Below are 26,873 nucleotides of genomic sequence, written 5' to 3' on the forward strand. Positions count from 1 at the left end.
AAATACCTATAAAGTTTGGTTTAACTGGAGATGAGTTCTACTACCAGAAAATTGGTCATCCCAGTGGAAAATATGTTTACATATTTTCTCAAATTTTGACTGTTGCTTTTCTCAAATTTTGATATTAAGGTTTTATTGATCTTATGAAATAAATTGGAGAGATTTACATCATTTTCTATGGTTTGGAATTTAAATCCCTTGTTCTCAAACTTGGCTATACATTATAATCACCCAAGGAAATGGGGAAAAAAACTACTGATACCTGAGTCCCACTCCCAGAGATTCTGATGGACACCTAGGAGTCTCCATGTGATTCTAATGTGCAGCCAAGGATGGGAATCACTGGTTTAAGTAACATTAAAACTATTTGCTCTTGAAAATTGAGATAGAGCTCTGCTATAAAGCAACATGCAACCAATGCACTTTTGAAGTTTTCTACTTCTTTTGAATCAGTTTTGGTAGCTTCTAATTTTCAAGAAAATCCTCCATTTCTCTAGATTGTCAAAGTACATTGCCACAGATGCCAATATTATATTCTCTCTCTCTCTCTCTCTCTCTCTCTCTATATATATATATATATATATATATATATATATATATATATATATATATATATATATATATAGTTTTAAAATTTACTTCTGTATATCTTTGTCTTTTTTCCAATCTTTAATCTTAAATTTATTCTCTTTTTTCACTTATCCTCAATCAGGCTCATGATGAGTTTTATCATCAATTTTATCAATTTGTTCTTTCAAAGAATCACCCTTTGGATTATATAGCTTTCATTTTTTTGTTTTCCATTTCATTAATTTCAGCTTTTACCTTTATTTGATTGGTTTTATTTTTATTTTTCTAATGTCTTAAGGTGAATAGTCTTTCATGTGCATCTTCTTTAATAATGAAGGCATTTAAGGCAATGCATCTTTTCTAATTTTAGTTTTAACTGAGCCTTCTGTTGAACTTGTATATTGCTATTAATTTCCTCTTTGATCCAATGGTTATTAAGACTACAATTTTTAATTTCCAAGGATCTTAATTCAAGAAGCTGGAATTTTTTGAATCATATTTTTATTTACTTCAGATTTTATTGGATTATGATACGAGAATGTGTTCTATGAAATGTTTCTTATTTTGAATTTGTTAAGGATTTCTTTGAAATCAAGTATATGATTGATTCTCATGACGCCTCTGTGGACAAATGAAAAATTAATTGTATTCTCTATTCATAGGATGCAAAGTTCTTCATATATCTGTCTATTAAGTTCATTAGTTATACAGTTGACCCTTGAACAATGCAAGAGTTAATCCACGAATAACTTATTGTCGGCCCTCTTCATTCGCAGTTCCTCTGTGTCCACAGATTCAACCAACCATGGACCATGTAGTACTGTAGTGTTTTTTTTTTTTTACCTATTATATAATGAAATTTATTTTTTATTGGGGTGTAGTTGTTTTACAATGTTGTGTTAGTTTCTACTGTACAGCGAAGTGGAGTTCCCTGTGCTATACAGCGGGTTCTCAAGTACTGCAGTATTTACTATTGAAAAATATCTGTGTATAAGTGGACCCTTGCAGTTCAAGGGTAAACTGTATATTCAGTTTTTTCCATCTATATCTTTCTAAATATGTATATTGTATATTTCTGTGTAATAAATTACCCCAGTACTTAGTGGCTTAAAACTGCAAACATTTAGTATCTCACAGTTTCTATGGTTCAGAAATTTGAGTGCAGTTTAGCTGGGTGGTTCTGACTTAAGGTCTCTCATGAGCTAGGAATCAAGCTATTGGCCAGGGCTGCAGTCATTTGTAAGGTTGACTGGGGTTGGCAGACCCATTTCCAAGATTGCTGACTCACATGGCACAGCATTTCAGTTCCTTGCTGGCTGTTGACAAAACAGCCACATGGACCTCTCCACAGGGTACCTGAGTGTTCTCATGACATAGCAGCTAGCTTTCCCCAGAGTGAGTGATCCAAGAGAGAGATCAGATAGGAGGCTGCAGTATCTTTTATGACTTAGTCTCCAAAGTTGCACACCATCACTTCTGCTTTTTCTTATTCCTTTCTTAAAAGCAAATCACTAAGTCCAGCCCACATTCAAGGAATGGTAAATTAGGCTTCACCTTTTAAAGGGAGTGTCGAATAATTTGTGGACATTATTTTAAACCAATAATTTGATGTGAATGATTTACTATGTTTGTATTTTTAAAAAAATCTTCTTGCATTTATAGTAGCTAAATATACAAAGCAAAAACTTGTTCTTTTGTTTATTGAATACAAGTTTATGAATTGTATCTTCTTTATAAAGTGCCTGTTATTGTGATATAATGTTGCTTTGTCATCATGTTTAGCACTTTTAATATTAAAAATTCCACTCTAATATTAATATTTGCATTTTTGCTTTTTCTTTGTTGTATTTACCTTGTTTTCAATCTCCCTTTATTTTTTTCATGTGTATTTCTCACAAACTATACATACCTGAGTTTTGTGTTTTAATGTAGTCTGGTAGTCTTGGTATTTTAATGGTAGAATTTAACCCACTCACATTTAGTATAACAACACATATTTTTGAAAAATGTCCTTCTATTCTACTTTGTCTACTATTTATTTCTCTTTGTTTCATCCTTTTTTCCTTTCTTTTTGCTGTTTTGGTGAAGTTTTTTAAATTATTGTTTTCTTTGGCATTTTTACTGTGCTTTTCCATTCATTAGTCATTGTCTTCCCATTCTTGACATTTCTAATAAATGATGTATGTATGTATACTTCTCAAATAGCTATAACTTTATTCCTCCACCATTAGCCTCTCTCTCCTCCAGTAAGACAAATGTATTTGTTTTCACATTTTCCATGTACATCCCCCATTCAGAGTGTTGTAGAGCATTTTACTTTTCTCCCTTCACCTCTCCTGCAAATCCTTAGCTATTGTTCATGCCATATTTTTAGTTCTTGACCATTATTAGATTTCCTTCATAGTATGTCTCTTCTATTTCTTGAATCCTTCCTTTGTACTTAAACACAATTTCCATATTATTGCTATTGATTTATATTTAATTATATATTTAAAGGTTCATTGTTCACATCTGTATTCTTTCCTCTTAGTCTTTCCCTGGCTTAAGGACTTTTTATTGTTACTGCTGTTATTTGGTTAGAATATTGTCTTGAGTATTTTCCTCTATGGGGCATGTGGGTGTTAGATTCTCTAAATGCAAGCTGCTTGAATGCAGGGACTTTGTATTGTTTACTTCTGTGTTTCTAACACCCCTAAAACTGTATCTAGTATATAACAAGCAATCAATGCATGTTCATTGAGCATAGGAGTCATGAGCTCTTTCAAACTTCAGGCTGAAGTCTCTTTTTAACCATAGAAAATTCCCTCTCTTATTTATGTAATTATTGCCTCTTCTCCATCTGTTCCTTTTTCCTGATTCTGGAATGCTTATTATTGGCACATTAGTTCTCTTGGCTCTGAACTCTAATCTCTTACTCATTCCTCATGATTTCCATCATTTTGCCTTTTGCTCTGTGTGAGAGATTTTTTATCTGCTTGCTCTTTCAGGTCAGTAATGTATTTTTCAACCATTCTTTCTCTTTAGTTAGTGCCAATCTATTGCTATTTTGAATTTGCATAGCATATTTTTCATGCCAAGAATTATTAACTTTTTGTTCTTTATTTCATGGTACTCTTTAAAAAAAAAAAGTGTCCTCTGTCTCCTCCAGTGGTCTTGTCTCATTAGGGGATCGCACTTTGGCAGATCTGATTGGTCTGCCTCTCTCTGGTTACTGGATCCCCTTAAGTACTAGGTTATTTCCATTTTTAATTTTCTGCTTAAGCTAGGTTAAGCCTCTCCATAGTTGGAGGCACAACACTTTCTACTCTTGCATCAAGAGTGTGAGAGGAAGTCTCTATGTTCCTAGGTGTCTCTAAATACAAGTATTAGTATTCTTTTAGCTTCAGAGATGTGAAAGAAGTTCTCCTATACTTTTTCTGGTAAGATCCACAGATCCCTCTCTCCCAAGCAAGACCACACACATGCTCTGAGACAGGGTCTCCCCTTGATCAAGGAGTCCCCATGTCCTCTCAGACCTAGTTCTTCATGGCTCTCTGCTGCTGCTCCTTGAGCCCCCTTCAGTCTTGGATATCCCAATAGAACCTATAGCCTTCAGCACCTCTCAGACTTCTCCAGCTTACTCATCCCAGCCAGCTGAAGGCTGAGGGAAGGAAGTGTATCAGAGATGCAGAATCATTCCCCTTTTCTTTAAGTTTTGATGACCAATAGCCTGTATTTTTATAACTGGCTCACACTATCTAAGCCCAGTGTGAATAAGGTTATGTGAGTTAATGTATAAGAAAATATAAAATAATGGGATCTTAAAAATAGAAATAACTTGGAGGCCATAATAAAACGAATCTCTTAATTTGTATGGTGCTTTATGGTTTTCGTGAAATTTTATACACAGTCTCATTTGAGTTCCAAAGTAGCCCTGTGTGATAGGTATAGAAGTTATCATTCTCATTTAACAGTTGAGGAAACTAGAGTTCATAAAGATCAAATAACTTGCCCAAGGATAGACACATGAGTAAAAGTGGAGCTGAATTAGAGAGTAAGTCTTCTGGCCCAGAACACTACACCACTGCTTGCTTGTTTGTTTCCAGTTGCCTTCAGGACGTTTCATTGCATAATGATTTCTGGAATCCCTAAGTTATTTGCTACAACTTGTATTATATTTTTTCAACTACTTCTATCATACTGATATGAAAATTTTTAAATGTATATAAATACTAGGTGATGAGTATAAAGTAATAAGATTTTCTTATGTAATTTGAAATCTAACAAAAAAGGAATTTGAGAATCATTTGAGGAAGATTAATATAACTAGAATACGTACATTATTTCTTGAAGGTAACTTTTTTGAAGGAGGACATATATTAGGATGTATGAGTACTTAAAATTTTCTCTTTGTAATGTATTTTTTAAACATTTGAATTTATCTTACTATGCAATAGGAATGCACTCAACCATTTCCCTACCAGGCATGACAAGTTTTATCTTAGAGTTTAGTATTACAGAAGTAAATGACTGAATAGCTGCTATAAAGACCAGACCTTTGTCCTGATGCCAGTCCTTTTTTGTGCTAAGACTGTATTTTAAAGTATTATCTCATACTCAGGAGTGGTGATCAAAATATTTAACAACAAATATGGCCCTGGTCAGTGAGAAGTCAAAACACATGCCTGCAACACCTGGTGTGATCGTATCAGACTGTACTGATGGTGTGTTAGCCCTGCTCACAGTTGGGCATTACCTTACACTTTCCTGAGTGCTTTCATACCCGTTCTCTCATTTGATCTGGGATGGGGGTGTGTGTGGAGAATATAGTGTCATTCCCTTTTTTCAGATTGAGAGAACCACAGCCCAGAGAAGTTAAATAAGGTTCCCTAAGAATGAACGACATTTGGCTCTTAGTTTAGTGTTCTTCCTTGGGTAGAAGTTTCCCTCTTCTACCTAAGGAAGAGATGAGAGTAACCATTTTTATTTTATTTAATTTTTGTTTGTTTGTTTTTTAAAATTATTTTATTTTATTTATTTATTTTTGGCTGTGTTGGGTCTTTTTTCACTGCACACGGGCTTTCTCTAGTTGCGGTGAGCGGGGGCTACTCTTTGTTGTGGTGCGCGGGCTTCTCATTGCCGTGGCTTCTCTTGCTGCAGAGCACAGGCTCTATGTGTGTGGGTTTCAGTAGTTGTGGCACGCAGACTCAGTAGTTGTGGCACACGGGCTTAGTTGCTCTGTGGCATGTGAGATCTTCCCGGACCAGTGATCGAACCCGTGTCTCCTGCATTGGCAGGCGGATTCTTAACCACTGCACCACCAGGGAGGCCCAAGAATAACCATTTTTAACAGGACAAATATCAGGTTCTTTCAGAGAAAACTCATAGTAGGTGGTGGTGAGTAGAGTGAGCAATCCCCATCCCCCTGGAGTCTTCCTGTCCCAAGCTAATCCTTCACTTCCAAGGTCCCTTGCAGGAGATGCCTGCCCTGGAAAGTGAAACTGGCTTGAGTGAGTGAGCACATTTTTCCCAGTGGAAGAACTGACTCAGCCTCTTTTCTCCATATCCACATGGACATTAAGTACAAAGTGTTACTTTTAAAAGTACATTCTTTTAACTGCTTGTTTTTCTCCTTCTTACTTCCACAGAATGGTCTCCCCTCAGTGAGCAACCCATATGTTTTTAATGGTGATTTTGTGGATCGAGGAAAAAATTCCATGGAGATCCTAATGATCCTGTTTGTGAGTTTTCTGGTCTACCCCAATGACCTGCACCTGAACAGAGGCAACCATGAAGATTTTATGATGAATATGAGGTAACCTAGGCCTGTGGATTTCCTCTTTTGTTTCCTGTTCTGGAAAATGCTGCCATGTTTAGCTCCTAGCAGAGAGTTAGAGGTGAGTGTAGAGAAGCAGGGATGAGGAGAATCTCAAGGAAGAGCTCAATTCTTACAGCGATTTACCTCCCCCAGTCTTCTGCTGTGTGAGTGAGTATAAATTGCTCTAAAGTTCCCTTCCTATCTTTTCTTCCCGTTCTTCCTTCGCCCTTCTGTTATGTTCTTCTTCTCGTGCCCAGCCTTCACAAGCCAAATTGTGTGCTGAGTAGACGTGTTAGGCCAGGTTTGGAGGTGTGGTAGGTTCTATGAGCAGGTTTAGATGGACTCATTCTCTTGCTACTCTTTTGGATTGCATCACATGTTGTCTCAGAAACTAGTACTGTGTTTTTCACTGATGTGTATATTTTTTATGACACGGTGATTGCTTTTGTCATAGTTGTTCATAAACATACTTGAGAACAGCTGTAACATAGCATTTCAACTATCTGATTCACTGGAGTTTTGGGGAAAAAAGATTGGTTAAATGGTTTACCAATTTTTGCTGAAAGGCACAGTAAGTGACAAATGTTCTCCTTTCTCTTCTTTCCTCATCCTCCTCCTCTTCCTCTTCCCCTTTCCCTTCCTCTTTTTCTTCCTCTGCTTCTCCTTTTGTTTTTCTTGTTTCTTGTTTTATGAAAAACAGAATCCAGTTTGCTCTAGGGAAGTAGAAGGCATGGCATGTTTCATGCTTTGGTCCTGGGCTTTTGGGTGCCTAGATCAAAGCTCAGCAGCTGATTAGTTTTGTCTTTGGGGCAGTTTTGGCACTTGGCCTGAATACAGTTTCAATTCTTATCCTCAAGTATGGAAGCAAATGATAAGATTATGAAGAAAAAAAAATCCCAAAATCTCAAGGCTACTTTCAGAGACCCATTATATATAATATAGCTCAATCTGTTTATTTGGGCATGCCATTTATCCTTCCCTTTATTTAGCTAGTCAGTTGTATTTATCTAGTGCCTACAATGGTTAGTGAAAGAGACATGGCCCCTGCCCTACTGGAGTTTACATCTAGCAGGGAAGACATGAGTTGAGCAGGTTTTTCAAGTGTGATGAGTTTGTAAAGTGGGGGATCCAATCTGTCTGAGGGGTGATTGGAAGGTTCTCCCATAGAAGTATGGCATTAGCCTGAGACCTGGAGGATGAATTAGGCGATCAAGAGAGGACCATGGCAGGGGGGATGAGAAACTGTTCCAGAGTGAGGAGACAACTTATGCAGAACTTGAGAAAGGACTTTTTAGACTTGAAAGAAGTTCAGGATGGGAGGAACATAGACTGAAGGACAGGATGGTACCTGATAGGGCTGGAGACGTAAGAAATGATTGCAAAGAAATTTGGGCTTTCTCCTGAGGACAAGAGAAAATCATTGAAGAGTATTATGCAGTTTGTGTTTTAAAATGCAGCAGGAAGATTAGTTTGGAGAGGGACAAGAATTGATATGGGAATGCCAATTAGGAAGTAGTTGAAGAGAGAGATGATGGAGTCTCACTTAGACTTGGGTGGTAAAGATGGAGATGCAAAGCAGTAGATATATTCAGGAGGAAGTTTAGGCAATGATTTAAGGCTTGGTAACGTGATATGGGGGACTTGAAAGGAGAGAGAATCAGGGATGACCTCCAGGTTCCTAGCTTGAATTTGCAAGATCACTGTTATTAGGAACATGATAAGTGGAGAAAGTTGGGGTGAGGGAGAAGGATGAGTTCAGTTTGGGGTAAGCTGATTCAAGGTGCTGTTGAGTAGGCAGGGCTGAGTTCATCTCGGAAAACATAACATTACCCTCTAGAAGCTTCACATGACATGATCTGCATGGAAACCTGGAGTGAGTATGCTGTGTTCTGACTTCACTGTGTTAAAGGTATATATTATTATCCTAAGGCAAGGAAAGTAATTGAAAAAACTTTTTCATCATTAATTCTCCCTTAGTGACTGCTATTCAGGCATTAAAATTCCTGACACTTTCTATTCAAACCCTCAGTACCATTACATGAACTATATCAGAGACTATAAAGAGCCAACTTGTTATCTTCTAGGCTTTTCTTTGTCTTTATTCAGTCTTTTTGCCCCCTGATCATTCATTTACTATAAGATATAGGATGTCTGAGAAATTCTATCTAAATGAAAAGCATTCTCCCACACACTGTCCCCCAGTGGCCACAGCACACGTCTCTGAATACTTACAGTACTTACACACCTGTGCAGACCATGTATTTCTTAAGTTGTCTTGTAATTGTTTCATGAAAATTTATCTTCTTTTCCCAACTATACTCTTAAGCGCCTTGAGGATAGGGACAATGTCATCGGCTGCTTTTGTTCTTTCCCATCGTGCCTAGCAAAGTCTTGGATAAGTAATCGTTCCAAATAAAGTCTAGTTTCTTGAGTTCTTGATACTTGTGGTAGCGAGATATCAAGGGCTCCCTTTTTGCATGACTTGACTCATGTAAGTAGGAGTTCTCAACATTCAATGAAAGAGTTGAAATCCCATTGTTTCTTTTTCAGGTATGGCTTCACAAAGGAAGTTTTGCATAAATATAAGGTAAGGCTCTTTTTTTTGCATTTTCTTTGCTGTTTGTACATAGAAGTTAAAAAAAAAAAAAAGCTTCAAGAAGGGTGAGGGGAGAACTAGTCAGAATTCATGCCGATAAAATAAAAGCACAAAAGGAAGCCCTGGCCATAGTGAAGACCTGTTTTTCTTTCTAGACACAAGCTTTTTCATTGTGACTTCTGTGTAAGTTTTAGCATAGATACAAACATATTCCATTGTTTTAAAGGTACCTGGGATTTGTTTTACTCAGGTATGGTAAAACATGCAGACATGGAAATGACTGTCATGAAGGAAAAGGTTTTTACTCACAGTTCCTTAGAAACTGGAGGCATAGCACACCACACTGGGCGGCCACATGGGGAAGCACTCCGGGGGTCAGTCAGAGGCAGAGGGAATGCAGGCAAACATGGACAAGAGCCTTTATTGTGGTTTCCTTGACATGGACAAAAGCCTTTATTGTGGTTTCCTTGGGAAGAAGTGGGTGATGCATTGTAAACAGGTTTAGGATTGGCTAGTTTGAATAGTTTTAGCAGGCTCTGGGGCTTAGGGCTTGTCCAAGGTTGTCTGGTATCTGGCCCTGGGGTGACTGGAGCTGAGAATAGTGACCCTGGGTGTGAGAATTCCATAAAGGACTAGTTGGGAGGATAGGCTCTGGATAGGTTGGTTTGCATATGAAAGGTAGCCTCATTTATATACAAAAGGGAAGTCCTTTACTATCTCTAGGAATTAACTGGCCCTGGGAGGGGCAGTCTCTTCTCAAGGGTCAGCAAGGCACCAAAATGTCAAAGTATCAAAAATACAGACTAAAAAGACATGATTAATGCATGCTTGTTGGTTAGTGACTCCATCCTGACCTTCTTTGGGTGGCCTGAAAACTGTGGGGTTTTGTCCATATGTTGGGACTATTCAATAAACTTGAACTATCAGAAAAACAAACTTACTCAAGCTCTTACTTACAGCTACATGGGAAAAAAATCTTACAAATCTTGGAAGACATCTATACCTGGCTCCCAATTGGTACAATCATTGACAATGAAATCCTGGTCATACACGGAGGGATATCAGAGTCCACAGACTTGGATTTACTCCACCGTATAGAAAGAAACAAAGTAAGAAGCAGTGTTTGCATGAATGTTGTCTCAGAGATTTATAAAGGGATACATACCTCCCTTCATTTATTATTTTGTATTGATTCGTGTTTTAGTGGTTGCTGTAACTCTGAAAAGATTAGTACAAATTTTAAGAAAATCTATGATTGCATGATAAGGAACTAAATGGATAACTTCTATATATGGAAAATGCATTGTTAAAAATTCATGGTGAGGGCTTCCCTGGTGGTGCAGTGGTTGAGAGTCCGCCTGCCGATGCAGGGGACACGGGTTCGTGCCCCGGTCCGGGAAGATCCCACATGCCGTGGAGCGGCTAGGCCTGTGAGCCATGGCCGCTGGGCCTGCGCGTCCGGAGCCTGTGCTCCACAACGGGAGAGGCCACAACAGTGAGAGGCCTGCGTACCGCAAAAAAAAAAAAAAAAAAAAAAAAATTCCTGGTGAAAGTGGAAAAATGAGGAAATATCGGCACTTCGCATAGTTTCTAAAAGTGAAAAATCCTGATTTTTGAAAAGTTAAAATTTCTACTTAATTAATTAAAGTTGTGGTAAAATATACACAACATAAAATTTACCACTTTAACCATTTTTAAGCGTATAGTTCAGTGACATTAAGTACTTTCACATTGTTCTGCAACCATCACTACTGACACCACCATCCATTTCTAAAACTTTTCATCTTCCCAGACTGAAGCTCTACCCATTAAACACTGACTCCCCATTCCACCTTCCTCAGCCCTTGGCAACCACCATTCTACATTCTGTCTCTATGAATTTGACTGCTCTAGGTGCCTCATAGAAATGGAATCATACAGCAATTTATTTCTGAATTGGTATGATTTCCCTTATATATTCCAAATGGCTCAGGGTAATCTGGGGGGGACTATTTTAATATTTCAACTTAAGCAATCATATTCAATACAGCAGAAGCAGAGCAGGCATATGTATTGACCCTCTGAGAGTAGTGGGTGTGGGGGGCCTGTGAAGCTCCCAGCCGTAGTGAGCAGCGTCTTTGGCTGGGCCTTGCAGAGTGACTGCAGTCGTCTTCCACCTGTACCAGAGCCCAGCCAACACTCCCAGACTGGGGAGTAGATGGGGTGCCAGGTGGGCATGAGGACTAGTGGCAACTCTGGAGCCAGGTGATCTTGTACGGTCCTAGTGAGAAACCTAAACCCTTACTCCTCAGGACTGATAATCGACTTCCAACCAATCGAAGCAAGTGGGGTCTAGAGCCAGAATTTAATTTGATATGGACAGAAATGTGATTCCTGTTCACCTTGAGTTTTGGGGTTTTAAAAAAATATTTATTTATTTATTTTTGGCCACGTCGGGTCTTAGGTGTGGCACGCGGGCTCCGGAGTGCGTGGGCTCTGTAGTTGCGGCACGTGGGCTCTGTAGTTGTGGCGCGCGAGCTTAGTTGCCCCGCGGCACGTGAGATCTTAGTTCCCCGACCAGGGATCGAACCTGCGTCGCCTGCATTGCAAAATGGATTCTTAGCCACTGGACCACCAGGGAAGTCCCACCTTGAGTTTTTAGAGCCCTTATGCCTTTATACACATATGAATGATAATATTGTTGCTAACTCCTTCTCATCCTTTTAATTTCAGCTTAAATATACACCCCTCCTCTGGAAAGCCATCCATGACCTCCACACTAGATCAGGCCCCCTTCTGTGTGCTTTCAAGCCCCTTGTACATATCCTTCATAACAGTTACCAAAATTAAATAAGCAGTTGTAGTACTGTTTGTTTACCATCCTCCCCTGCTTCTCTAGTTCACTGATACAACCCCAGCACCAAGATGTAGTTAAGTATTAATTAATGTTTGTTGAATATCTCCTAAGAGATTTAAGACCAAATAGGGCAAGTGTAAGATAAAACTGGAAAAAAATCTTTTTACAACCCCTTTCCTGATTCTGTGGTGATTTTGCATACCCCAGTCCCCAGCCCCACCCAGTGATGACCATACTTCCTGGTTTACACCTGTTGTCTTGTTGTAGTTATTAATAGCACATCCCTTTACTCTCAAAAGTATCCCAGTTGCAGTAAATTTTAAGGTTCCTAGTTTAAGGCACCTTTCTTATAATATCAGCAAATAGTCAAGCCAATAAGACGTTTCAATCAACATGGGGTAGTCACTGTTGACATAATGAGTGGATATGATTCTAGCCAGGAGCAAGGGAGCATGATGTTTTTGTCAGTCAAATTTTGGCACGCACATGGCAGGAATGCAACACTCCACCACCACTTGCCCTATGACAACAGCGCTGATCAGCCATGGCAGCCAGTACCAATTGATCAGATTGAAAACTTTTCCTTTCCTGAGGTTAGCCTGAGAAGCCTGGCCTCTCTAGGGCTATTTGAGATATTAAGAGCATGTGTCTGGTATGCCCATTACTGTCTCTGTGGAGACCCTAAATTGAGAGCCACCTTAACGTAGCAAACACCATGGAGCTCTGATATCAGACAGATGTAGCTAGCATTACATCCTGCTTCTGGCTGGGTGACTGGGCAAGCTGCCAATGATTTCTAAGCCTCAGTTTCCACATGTATACACTGAAGCTAAAAATACCTACTGTACTGAATTGTTGGGAGGATTAAATATAATTACCTAGATGAAGAAAATGGCATAGAGTAAGCTTTGAACATAACTCTCTTCTGCAACTCTCTCCTCTTTTTCCTGATACTTAAAACTAAGGTTTGAATTTCAGTCACCAAGACAGACCCTGGGGAGAAATTTGGGGGCCAGGAATTTTACCAGGATACCTCAAATTTCACCCCCTTTGGGGATCATTGTTCCACCTACTGAAAAGTCTGGCTTTAAAGGTAGAAATTTGACTTGTGTATTTTTTGTCTACCCTGCCTAGAGTGAAGTTGAACTGGTAGCACGTGCTTGTTGTGTGAAATGTAATTGAACTGTAATGAAAGTAGTAGGTTCAAGCCTTTGGAACTCTACCAGATGAGATACAAAAACAGGTTTTCAAGTTCAATTTTATAACCCCCACTTGCCCATCTGTTAGGACTCTCCAAGTGTAGGGGTGACCATGCTTCCTGGTTGATACCTGCTGTTGTGGTATAATTGTTAATAGGAGAGGGGTAGGGTTGCAGGAACCTGATGACAACCTCCATTCTAGGTTCATTAAAGGTATTTTGTAAGGTAGGCAGGTTGGGGAGGAGGGTGAATGCAGAGGGACAGAGAAGGAAGACTCTGTAACACTAAGACTCTGGTTTAGTATTTTTTAAACTCCCTGGCAGGGGTTGTGGGAAGGGATGGCTAGTAGGACCCCCAGGAGAAAATGATGATGTGGTACCTTAGCAGGGGCTGGACAAAGTATCCTGATCCCAAGTGGCCATGAAAACGGTAGAGCCACATGTACTTAAGAGGCCATGTGGTTTTGCCCTGCCTGATGACCTTATCAGAAGTGAGTTGTGTGGAGCCACGTCCAGAGTGTCCTCCCAGAATATTCTGCTCTGCCTAAGACCTAGCAACATTTGCTGGTGGGGAGACAGGGAGGGTAGGCTGTGAACTCACTAATAATAGCTGAAATTGAACTCCAACCATCTCAATGAAATGGTTCAATTTTTTCAATAAGGTTCAATTTTTTTTTAATTTTATTTTATTTTTTTTCGGTATGCGGGCCTCTCGCTTCCGTGGCCTCTCCCGTTGTGGAGCACAGGCTCCAGATGCACAGGCCCAGCGGCCATGGCCCACAGGCCCAGCCGCTCCGTGGCATGTGGGATCCTCCTGGACCAGGGCACGAACCCACGTCCCCTGCATTGGCAGGCGGACCCCAACCACTGCGCCACCAGGGAAGCCCAGGGTTCAATTTTATTTTTGAAAAACAAAGGTAAGATTTTATATACACCCTAGTTTATAGAAGAAACTTAAGTGCCTACCACAGAGAATTGTCCATTACTGAACTAAGGTCACCAATGTAATAGAAGTGTTTCAAATTGTTTTGTATAAAGGTATGATACTACAAAGAAACAAGTATAAAATTACAGTCTCAGGTTATGTAAGGGAATGTAGAAGGGATTATAGTAATTGATATACTATCAGAGAGATATTTTATTTCCAAAGAAATACATCGCCTTTGTTACTAGAATTAGAGAATGTAATCAATTGCTGGCAGGTCAGACTGAGAACCCAGTGCATTTAAGTCGAAGGGCTTCCAAAGTTTTCAACTTATGTCCCCTTTGTGTACTTTCCTGGGCACAGATGTACTTTCTCTCAGTTCTCCTGGAAAACACAACAAAAGGAAAAGCAACCATCCTCTTGAGGTGTTTCTGAACTCTAGGCCTGTTAGTTCTCTCTCTTAGCCCCATGTATAGATAAAGGCTCAGAGGGAGACTAGTTTTCCCTTAGCATCTTCTTTTTCCTGTCAGGACGCCACAGAACATACCTCTACTGACATCTGTGCCTCTGGGGTCTTTTAGAAACTCTAATGGGAAACTTTCCCTTAGGACAGTATCTCTTTTTGAAAAATGTACAAACAGAACTTAACAGCCCCACTTATAGAGATCAGTGGATCAATAAGATGAAGGAGGTAAGTGAGATGGAAAAGGGGACCATGTGTTTTCCATTGGGTCGAGGCACAACAATATAAACAGAATAGCAACTAGTGCTGAAGTTTCTACATGCAGCACCCTGAGCATAGGGTTTGGCTAAAGCATAAATTTGTTTTGTAGTTGAAATCTGTGCTGATGCCACCAAGTCCAATAGATGGAGAGCGTGCTACTGAGAAGGGAAATAAAGTAGGTACAACCATTACAGCTCGGGGAATCAGAACAAATGGATCCCTTTCTGAACAATTAACAAAGCATGAATGGGAACAGGTAAGTAATCAAACTGTTCACTAAAGTGGCAGTGAAGATGCAGCATAGATGATGTTGTTCTAATAATATGTAAAAAGTGACTTACCTTTCTAAGCAGATCATATCCTTCTCTCTAAATTCATTACTATATTTTTAATAACTTAATTGACGTATCATTCAAATACCATATTTAAATGGTATTTAAAGTATATAATTCCATGGGTTTGGTATATTCACGATGTTGTACAACTATCCCCACAATCTAATTTTAGAACATTTTCATACCTGAAAAAGGTACTTCACATACCTATTACCAGTCACTTCCCATTCTCTCCCCACCCCCGACCACCATCCCTGCACACTTAGACTGCCACTAATCTCCTTTTTTTTTAAAAAAAAAAATTTATTTATTTATTTCGTTGTGCCGGGTCTTAGTTGTGTCAGGTGGGCTCCTTAGTTGTGGCACGTGGGCCCCTTAGTTGCAGCCGGCAGTCTTCTTAGTTGTGGCATGCAGACTCTTAGTTGCGACATGCATGTGGGATCTAGTCCCCTGACCAGGGACCAAACCCGGGCCCCCTGCACTGGGAGCGCAGAGTCCTATCCACTGTGCCACCAGGGAAGTCCCACCACTAATCTCCTTTTGATCTTAATAGATTTCTCTTTTCTGGACATATTATAGAAATGGACTCATACAGTATGTGATCTTTTGTCTCTGGCTCCTTTTACTCAGTCACAGTAAAAGAAGTGCTTTTGCTTTGTGCTTTTCGTGTGGTATCTAAGAAGCCATCGCCTAACCCCAAATCATAAAGATTTATTTCTATGTTTTCCTCTGAGAGTTTTATAGTTTTAGTTCTTATGTCTAGGTATCTGATCCATTTTGAGTTAATTTTTGTGTATGGTGTGAGGTAGGTGTCCAAATTGATTTTATTGCATGTAGATATCCAATTATCGCAGCACCATTTGTTAAAAAGACTTCCTCTCCTTGAATTTTCTTGACACCCTTACGAAAAATCAATTGACTGTAAATATGAAGGTTTATTTCTAGACTCTTAATTCTATTCCATGATCTATATGTCTGTCCTTTTATCATTACTACACAGTTTTGATTACTATAGCTTTGTAGAAAGTTTTGAAACTGGGAAGTGTGAGTTCTCCACCTTTATTCTTCTTTTTCAAGATTATTTTGATTATTCTGGGTCTCTTGAATTTCCATATGAACTTTAGAATCAGCTTGCCAATTTCTACCAAAAAAGAGCTGGGATTTTGGTAGGGGTTGCCTTGAATCCGTGGATCAATTTAGTTACTATTGCAATCTTAACAATATTATATCTTTAATTTCATGAAGGTGGGATGTCTTTCCATTTGTTCTTTAATTTCAGCAGTGTTTTGTAATCACGTACAGTGAGGCACTTGTTAAAGTTATTCCTAGTTTATTCCCAAATATTTTTGATGCTATTGTAAATAGAATTGTTTTCTTAATTGCATTTTGGATTGTTCATTTCTGGTATATATTGACTTTTGTATACTGATCTCATATTGTGAACCTTGATAAACTTGTTTGTTCATTCTAATGGTTTTTAGTGGATTCCTTGGGACTTTGTATAAACAAGAGCATGTTATCTGTGAATAAAGATAGTTTTGCTTCTTCCTTTCCAATCAAGCAGCCTTTTATTTCTTTTTTTTTTTTTCTTTTTTTTTTTTTTGCGGTACGCGGGCCTCTCACTGTTGTGGCCTCTCCCATTATAGAGCACAGGCTCCGGACGTGCAGGCTCAGCGGCCATGGCTCACGGGCCCAGCCGCTCCACGGCATGTGGGATCTTCCCAGACCAGGGCACAAACCTGTGTCCCCTGCATTGGCAGGTGGACTCTCAACCACTGCACCACCAGGGAAGCCCCTTTTATTTCTTTTTCTTGCTTCATTGCCCTGTCTAGAACCTCTAGTACAGTGTTGAAAAATAGAAGTGGTGAGAGTAGACATCATTGTCTAATTCCTAATATTGGGGGGAAGCATTCAGTCTTTCCCATTAAGTATATTAGCTGTTTGTTTGTATATTACCTACCCTTCATTAGATTGAGGAATTTCTCTTCTGTGCCTACTTTCTTGAGTGTTTTTACCATGAAAGAGTGTTGGACTTTGTCGGTGCTTTTCGGTATCTATTAGGATGATCATGTATTGTTTGTCCTTTATTCTACTAATGTGGTGTATTACATTGGTTGATTTCAGGTGTTAAACCAACCTTACATTTCTGGGATAAATCCCACTTGGTCATGGTGTATAATCCATTTTGTATGTTGCTGGCTTCATTTTGATACTTTTCGAGGCTTTTTTCTTTGTAGGCAGTTTAAAAATTACTATTTCAGTCGTCTTTCTTGCTATAGTTCTATTCAGATTTTCTATTTCTTCTTGAGTAGTTTGTTTCTTGGTATCATTGTTAGCTTGTATCTTCCTTGAAATTTGTCCATTTCATCTAATTTATCTAATTTGTTGGCCTAAAGTTGTTTGTAATATATACATATATGTGAAATACATATATATTAAAAAATTTTTTTTAATATCTGCAAGGTTGGCAGTAATGTCTCCTCTTTCATTTCTGATTTTAGTAATTTGAGTCTCTTTTTTTCTTGGTCGGTCTCGCTAAGGTTTGTCAACTTTATTGGTCTTTTCAAAGAATCAACTTTTCATTTTATTGACTTTTCTCTATTGTTTTTTATTCTCTCCTTCACTTATTTCTGCTCTAATCTTTATTATTTCCTTCCTTCTGATTTAGATTTATTTTGCTTTTCTTTTTCTAGTTTCCTAAGGTGAGAGGTAGTGTCATTGATTTGAACTCTTTTTCCTTTGCTAATGAAGCTGTAAATTTCCCTTAAGTACTGCTTTAGCTCTATCTTGTAAGTTTTGCTGTGTTGTGCTTTAGTTTTCAATCATCTCAAAGTATTTTCTAATTTCTCTGGTGATTTCTTCTTTAACCTATATGTTTTTTAGGAATATGTTGTTTAATTTCTGTATATTTGTGCATTTCCCATATTTCCTTCTCTTAATTATTTCTGCTTGAATTCAGTTGTGGTTTCAGACCATACTTAGCATGATTTAAATCCTTTTAAAACTTATTGAGCCTTTTTTTTTTTAATGCTCTAACATATGGTCTATCTTGGAAAATGCTCCATGTGCTCTTGAGAAAAAAATGCGTTCTGTTCTTATTCAGTGAAGTGTTATATATATATAGCTGTGTTTTAATATAATATTTATAATAATTGGTTTGAAATCCTTGTCTGCTAAGTCAACTTCTAATCCCCTCAAAGGCAATTTCAATTGTCTGCTTATTTTCCCCTGTATGTGTGTGTGTGTGGTTTTTTTTTTGCATGTCTTATAATTTTTTGTTGAAAACTGGATATTTTAGGTAATATAGTAACTCTAATTATTTCCATGCTTCTCTGGGGCTTGTTATTATTTGCTTTCATGCTCATTTATTTGTTTAGTGGCTTCTCTGGACTAGTTTGGTTAAGTCTACACCCTGAGCTACACCCTGAGCGTGGAGTCTTAACCACTGGACTGCCAGGGAAGTCCCTAAAATGTGATTTCTGATATAAAATAATCTCTAATCAATGAGGAGAAAGACAGGCGGGAGGATAGAGAGGGAGAGGAAGAGGTAAAAGAGAGAAATAGAATTCATCACTGGCTTGTGAATTCAAAGTATTTAGAAATCAAAGAAGTATAAGAGGCATCCTATAGCAAGTAGGAAAAGATGCCTCCTTAAATTTTGATATCCAAATTCCAAAGACCAGAGGTTATAGTGAATAAAAAGGATGATGCCAAAAAGATTGGAGTTGCACAAGAAGAAAATCAGGGAGCCTGGAAGCTTGGATGAGTTAGAATTGTAGAGAGATGTAGCCTTAAGAAGTGGGAGGGAGGAAACCAGTGGTCATTATTCTGTAATAGAGCCTCCCCTCACCCCAGCAATGTAGATGAGGCATCTTACAGACTCAGTGTACATGACTGGCGCTGACACAGGGTAAAATTGACCAGAATCTCATTCCCAATATTTCAATAATTTCAGTTGTACCTTTAATTTTCTTTCCTCATTTCCTGGTACATCATGGACATGCACACTTTAGTTAGCTAGAGTTGAAATTTCCAGATAAAAACAGGTTTCACAATTACTTTATTTCTTAATATCTGTGAGCTGTGTTGCAGTAAAGATCGTAGGCTATTTGTTCCATACTCATGGAAGTGCATGATTCTTGGCAGAGTGCTGTAATTTAAATTTTATCTTATATTCCCTGAGATGTGGGGGATGTATGTATTCATAGCTGAGTCGTCGTATAGAGACAAGCGTGACCTCTTCCTTCAGGACAGACTTGAAACAACAAAGAGGCCAGAAAGGTTTAAAAAATAATTTTAATTATTTATGTCCTGAGTGACTCCCTTCTCTTAATCTACTTAACAAGTAAAATTTGTTGAGTACCTACTATGTGTCAGGCACTGTTCTAAGCTTTTGAGAAAGTAAGTGACCTAAGATCTATCCCCTCATGGAGTTTATGTTTTAGGGGGAGGAGCTAAATAATATGTATATATGAAGTTATTTATATAATATTACATATATAATTATATAACAATAACAAGTAACTATGTTAAGTGAGAAGTTCTATGGAAAAAATTAAAACTAGAACAAGGTTAGGGGAAACAGAGAACTGGAGGTAGGGGACAGAGTTGCAATTTTAAATAGTGTAGTCAGCTTCATTGAGAAGGCTCCCAAGAGTGAAATGGCTTTTTTTGTAGTCACTTGGCTAGTCACTGAATGATAGAGCAGGATTTGATCCCAGGTCTGACTTTAATGCCCATGCTCTTTTTCTGAAGGGAAAGATGATTTAAGAGTGATAGGAGAGGGCTTCCCTGGTGGCGCAGTGGTTGAGAGTCCGCCTGCCGATGCAGGGGACACGGGTTCGTGCCCCAGTCCGGGAAGATCCCACATGCCGCGGAGCAGCTGGGCCCGTGAGCCATGGCCGCTGAGCCCGCGCGTCCGGAGCCTGTGCTCCGCAACGGGAGAGGCCATGACAGTGAGAGGCCCGCGTGCCACAAAAAGAGTGATAGGAAATCTCAAGAAAGTAATGAACTACTCTAGTCTCCCCTCATCCAGTGAGGCGATGGGTAGGCAAGGAGTAGGTATCTAAAGCCATCTAGGTACCTGGCTGGAAGGTTTGGACTGAGCACAGCTTTTAAGATGACATATTCAAAAGCTGGAAGGAGGACACATAACTAAGGGAAAATACAAAAGTGAATCTACAGTGTTAGTGTCTTAGAAGAGAAGCGTTTAGATACATCTTTCAGAGCTATTATCTCTCCCCAAAAGCATACTTTTGAAAACTGGATCACTTAAAACTGTAGGCAAACATGGGACACTTGCAGGATTTATTTTGGATTTAGGAGGTGTAAAGGCTGAGACACAAATAGATTTTTGTTGACCATGTCATACAAAAGTTGGCATTCAATAAAAACCTTTCCAATCTTTGGTTTGAAAATTTTCAGGAAGGAATGTTGTAAATACTTATTCTTTCATGCACTCCCAAAGGCCCTTGCATTTCAGTGGAGAGGATGTTGTTGAGAGGAAAGAGATTGTCTCTGCTGAGGAATTTGTTTCACCAACAAAGTGACTTTTATAGCATTTTTTGTTTGTGAGCCTCAGAATTAAATCTACATTGTGGTCACAGTCTCTGTAAAGTTTATGAATGAATGAATTCTGGACAGAGAAAAGAAATGCAGAACTCATTGAATGGATGGTTCTGAAGAAGCTCACTTCTATAAAATTGATACCCCTTATGACTCCTTATGACCTTGAACCAAAGAAAAATGAATGTTAGCTATATCTTCCTCATTTCATTGAGGAGTCAGCTAAGGCCCGAATAGGTTCCATGGTGACATAGGTGACACTTGAAGAGCTAACTCCATGGCCAGTGCTTATTCTAGTTTAACAGGGTCCCATCATATGTACATTTAATTTATGTAAATTTCAAGTATATACATATGGCAAAAAGGAGAAAAAAGTATAAAATTTTAGTTTCATATAATTTATCATATGTTCTACATTATCACATACATAAAATATTCACACATCCATATGTCTGTATAGGATTTTATATACAAAATCATGTATACTGTGCTTTAAGAGTAATTTAGAAGGTTTTCCTGGGGTAATTTTGGTTGTAAATGACTTGCATCTCATGTAGGAATTTAAAAGTTAATCCCCTCCTTATAAAACACGCCTCCTTGTGTTCCGTGTTTTCTCCTTCATTATACTAAAAGTCAGATCATGTCTCCCAGACATAAATTCATGGTGTAAGATTCAGATATGGCTCAGTTTCAAATGCAAGTGTTATTTTCATCATAATCACCAGCAAAGTAAATGGGTTCCATTATATTTATTTGTAGGGTAGGGTTGTGCCAGTGTTGGAATTCAGTGGGGGAGAAAGGAGAATCCTGAACTGAACCTTCTTAGGTGGTTTTAATTCTCACTTCAGTCAATCATCAAAAAATCAATCATCTGCAAGTGTCCGGAATGTGCCTGGTGCACAGTTTCTCCAGTTCTGATGAGGTGCTTAGCATTCCAGAGAAGTTCTCCTACCAGTTCTGTTCTCTCCACCTCACTGTCTTTCCCCTCACTTATTTCTAGCTCCCCTTCAATACCAGACCTATAAATGGGCGTACAGTCGGGTTTAGTGGGACGACCATTTCTGGTCTTTTTAAGATCTGATTTGGACCCACTAGAATAACTGCACAACTTAAAATACATGCTTCTTCATGCCCTTCAAAGAAACATGTGGAAAATACAGTCTATTAGACATTGAAAAATTAGAAAATAAAGTCTGTTAGAACTTTGAGATACTTCACAACTCATCTGGCCCCAACCTCTGATTTTAAAGAAAGTAAGACCCAAAGACTTTTCTCAAGGTTGCATAGCTTTAGCTACAAAGCTAGTTTTTCACACTACTGCTGAAGCTCTCATAGATGTTTGAATAAAGAAACTATATGTAGATCAGAGCTACAAACAGGGAGCCCCCAGTTTTTTATGAAAAAATTCTTAGAAACTTGGGTCTTCAGTCGTGAGCATCATGCAGCCTGCACTTGCCTCTTTCATCCCCACAAGGAAATGTTATGCTAATAACATACTTGTGGAAAACCAGTCAATGGCTAAATGTACTGCTGAAGCTGAGAATGTGCTTATCAAGGGGGGCAAAAAGTGAAGGAGATGCTTTACAAGATATTCTTGGATGAACAGTTGCCTATATTTGTGATGGGGAAAAGGCTTTATCATGCTGTGTAGTCAACAGGACAAAAACCAGGGCCAAAACCATAGCTGGGAGACTTACCTTATCTCTTAGAACATATTAAAAACACCAAGTGCCTGTATGTTCACTGTGGGGAGCTACTTTCTCCTTTGAACATGGCAGTGAAATTCTTTTTAAGAGAAAAGACCCTGTAGGTTAAGCAATTGCGATGGAATTAAAAAAAAAGAAAAAAAGAAAAAGCCCAAGGGCTGATCCTTCATGGTTACTAAGTATTGCTACATTGGTTATTGGGGATGGGTAGAAAGGGATTGTGGTGGCTATGGGCATTCAGATTATTCTGGAAAAGATTCATGGAGGAGATGAGTGTGAAACAGTTTTGAAGGAGGAATGAGAAATAGTGAGATTTTGGGATAACTTGGGATAATATTTCTGGAAAAGAAGTTGGAATCTAGAAAGATAAACTCTCACTTGTAAGTGGCAGCCTAATCTGATTTGTTGTTCCAAGGTTATCGACATTCTGTGGAGTGATCCGATAGACAAAAGAGGCTGTTACCCAAATACAAGTCGAGGAGGGGGCTGCTATTTTGGACCAGACATTACCTCCAAGATTCTTAATAAATACCAGTTGAAGATGCTCATTAGGTCTCATGAATGTAAGCCCGAAGGGTATGAAATTTGCCATGATGGGAAGGTAAGCTAACAGTGTTGGTGACATCATCACAGACATCCTTCCCCCAAGCCTAGTCTTTCTTCACAGGATGTGTCTGACCTCGAAGCCCATGGGAAAACATCTTCCCTAGGCCCAAAACAGAACTCCATGCTTTGGTAGACTGAAACAGGAGACTGTCGGGTTCACAGAGGTTGCTTCAAGGGGCCTCACTGTCCCTCACCCTAAGAGATATTTGGTTTATTTCTCCGATCTTCCCTAATCCCAGAGATAGAAACTCTGACACATGGCACTAAGTACACACACAGAAAGGCTTTGTTCTGTGCTAATCGCAAGGCAAATCTCCAGTAGTGGGGTTAAGAATGTACTTATCCTCACTGAGCACAGAAAGGCAGCAGTGAATCCAGTTTGCTCTCTTTCACCTTTTGCACTTTCCCTGTGCAGAGCAGAACCACAAAACATACTTCTATTCACTGAGTAGGTGAGCTCTAGCAAGTCCCTCGCTGTGGGCAGTTTCGCTGCAGCCACTAAAATGGAATGCGTTGTGCTTCTTCAGTGGTGTCTGATAGGCTAGAGAGGTGAGGCCTGAGGAGCTGGTTTCTGGTCCCAGGTTGTCCTGGGATGCCCCCTTTTCTCATAGTGAACAGCAGTAATTAAAAAGGAATACCAAATTGCATGGCCTTCCCTTCTATTTCAACACTTCCACTTTTCCTAACTCTTTTAGTTCATTGGAGGCTCATACTGACATTGCGAGATGGTAAGGCAAGTATTATTTAGGGTTTATTTGTAATAAGAAAACGGGGAGAAAATAGCAGTGGTTTGTCTGAAGTGACCTGCTCATTAGGGCAGGACTGGGCCGAAACCAGCGTTCCTGTCACTGACAAGTATTACCCTCCCAAGGCTCCCCATCCTCCACCACACCGCCAAGGCTGGTTCCTTCCCAGCAGAGTGGTCATGGTCCCTTATCTAGCCACTATTTCTCTGACCTTAAAGCACTGGTTTTGTGGGGGGCCCTGAATCCTCTAAATCAGTCAGCTACAGACAAAAGAAAAGGACTGTGATACTAGACAAGTTTTATTTTGAATGCTGAAATATCACAAGGAAAGAAAATAAAGGCTTTACCCCCTTGGAAAATTAGAATTTACAAAACTGAGCATTAAGGAGGATTGTAAGATACGGAACTGAAATTGTACACAAGATTGCAAGGCCATGCACTGTGGGGATGAGTGGCTAGAAGTTAGTACTCCTGGAGACAATGATTTAAAAGCCTTGTTTCTCTTCAAGGGAATCACAGGAAATCCCATCAGACTTGGATGATTTGTATGGATTTTGAACTTTGATTTTGCTTTTTAAGAATTGAGCTGTTTCTGGGCTTCCCTGGTGGCACAGTGGTTGAGAGTCCGCCTGCCGATGCAGGGGACACGGGTTCGTGCCCCGGTCCGGGAAGATCCCATATACCGCAGAGCGGCTGGGCCCGTGAGCCATGGCTGCTGAGCCTGCGCGTCTGGAGCCTGTGCTCCGCAACGGGAGAGGCCACAACAGTGTGAGAGGCCAGCGTACAGTAAAAAAAAAAAAAAAAAAAAAAAAAAAAAGAATTGAGCTGTTTCTGACTTTATTGAAGGACCTTTTGAGAACTAACTCTATGTGAACCTGACACTCTTTCTCTTTAACCAGGTTATTACTGTATTTTCTGCATCTAATTATTATGAAGAAGGTAGCAATCGAGGAGCTTACATCAGAGTGAGTTCTGGTATGCCCCCCCGATTTTTCCAGTACCAAGTAACTAGCGCAACGTGCTTGAGGCCTCTTTACCAAAGGTGTGTATACTCTAAGGAGATTTTTGAGCTCTGGTACTAGTGACCAAGTAGAACCAGTCCAGAGTGACTTAAGAGCAGCCATGGGAGTGAAGAAAATGACTTACTCGTTACTCATTGGTATAAACAAAATAGAAGTAATTCCAGAAGCCAAGTGGTGAATGCGCTCGTATTTGAAACCAGGAGCAGCAGTTTTCAATGTATGCATCTCTTTAGATGGATAAAGCAATCAGCATCCACAAACAGTCCCTAATTGAATATAAGGAAAAGAAAGCCTCTGCGCCCACCCACTCCTGTAACCTCCAGCCTTCTCTGCCCCCAGACGGCCCAGTCTGCTCTTGCCTCTTTGTCTCTTCTCTACCCAGAAGTGTATATGACTGAGTTGAGTATGTGTCTCTGTGTGATGGCATTCATAGCTTATCTCCCTTTCCTCCCTTTGACATTATCTTTTTAATATTTTTTATTTTATAGAATGAATATGTTTATTGTTAACAAGTGAGACAAAACAAAGACATATAAAGAAAATGTTAATGATCTTCCCTCCCAGTACTTCTCAGTAATTCTTTTCCCCAGAGGCAACTGAAATTAATAGCCTAGAGAGGATCCTTCCACCCTCTTCTCCTTGCTCCTACAAAAATAGACAAGCAATCACTCATTCATTGAATTAAAAAAATGTTGAGCACCTACTATGTGTCAGACACTGTTCTAGGCACAGATGATATTGAAATAAACAAAAGAGGCAAAAGTCTTTTCCCTCATCAAAGCATATCCCTGTGGGAGGAGAAAGGCAGTAAACAACATACATACATTTTTTTTTTAAAACAAAGATAGAATCACACTGCACGGTCTATTCTGCAACTGACTCTTTCCCTAAAGATTATATCGTGAACATTACTCCAAGTTTTTACATATAGACCTAACTCATTCTTTTTGGTAGATGCATAATATTCTGTAGTATATGTATACCATAACAGTTATGGATAGCTAAATCGTATTCAACTGATGGCCATCCAGATTGGTTCTAGGATTTTGTACTTAAAAGCAATACTATAACAAACATTCCTCTGTGTGTGTGTGTGTGTGTCTGTCTGTCTGTCTGTCTGTACATATATATATATATATACACATATCCATAAGTTTTTAGTGCTTTTCTTTTTACATAAGATTTCAAAATATACGATTTATAATGTTTAAAATTTTGCTAGATACTCCAAAAGAGTTGTAACAATTAACAATCTGGAAAACAACATATTAATTTCTCCACATCCTCATTAGTCTCATAAGTTATTACTCTTCTTAATTTTTGCCAAGCTGATGGATAAAAATGATAAATCTCATTGTTTTAATTAGCATTTTTTAGACAGCTGAGTTTACCCATCTTATATTTTTGAACATTGCATTTTCTTTTCTTTGAATTTCCTGTTTATAATATTCCCCTATTTTATATTGGGCTGTTTGTCATTTTCTGATAAATTTTTAGGAATTCTTTGCATAGGAGGGATAGAGGATTTTTATGGGCATGATGCATATATTTTGTTGGTATCTTGATTTTGCTTTATTCTATGAAATCACATTTTATAATTTCATTATAACTTTTGGATTTTCCCCTTCGGTAGAAAAATGTCTCCACATAAATTTTATACACACACACACACACACACATATATATATTACATATATGTATATTACATATATATTTGTAATTTATTTTAACAGCTTTGTTGAAAGTTTACCAAGTTAAAGTATACAATTCAATGGTATTTGGTATATTTACAGAGTTGTGTAACATCACCATAAGCTAATTTTTGAACATTTGTTCCATCCTAAAAAGAAAACTTGTATCCATTAGTAGTCACTCATCATTATCACCTCCCCATCCCTGGCCAACCCTCCCCCACCCATCACAACTCTAGTTAACCACTAATCTACTTTCTGTCCCTATAGATTTGCCTATTCTGTACATGACATATAAATAGGATTACACAATATGTGGTCTTTTGTGACTAGCTTCTTTTTCTTAGCACAGTACTTTTGAGGTTCATTCATGTTGTAACATATATCAGTACTTCAGTCCTTTTAATGGCTGAATAACATTCCATTGTATCAATAGACCTCATTTTCTTTGTCCATTTATCAGCTAATAGAAATGTGGGTTGTTTCGACTTTTTGGCTGCTATGAATAATGTTGTTTTGAACGTTGGTGGACAGGGTTTTTTGTATACATTTGTTT

The 26,873-nt window shown here is 38.8% G+C and overlaps 1 protein-coding gene across 1 annotated transcript in view; it reads left to right on the forward strand.

Moving 5' to 3' along the window:
• Nucleotides 1-26,873, forward strand: part of PPEF1 (protein phosphatase with EF-hand domain 1) — a 116,281-nt gene that overhangs the window by 67,354 nt on the left and 22,054 nt on the right. The window contains exons 9-14 of the mRNA XM_082608923.1: nucleotides 6,198-6,364; nucleotides 8,918-8,954; nucleotides 9,923-10,072; nucleotides 14,756-14,902; nucleotides 22,668-22,853; nucleotides 24,504-24,646. Coding sequence (XP_082465049.1) covers nucleotides 6,198-6,364; nucleotides 8,918-8,954; nucleotides 9,923-10,072; nucleotides 14,756-14,902; nucleotides 22,668-22,853; nucleotides 24,504-24,646 — 830 coding nt within the window. The remainder of the gene's footprint in view (nucleotides 1-6,197; nucleotides 6,365-8,917; nucleotides 8,955-9,922; nucleotides 10,073-14,755; nucleotides 14,903-22,667; nucleotides 22,854-24,503; nucleotides 24,647-26,873) is intronic.

Source organism: Mesoplodon mirus (genome assembly GCF_964341445.2).
Source record: "Mesoplodon mirus genome assembly, chromosome: X".
NCBI classification, from domain to species: Eukaryota; Metazoa; Chordata; class Mammalia; order Artiodactyla; family Ziphiidae; genus Mesoplodon; species Mesoplodon mirus.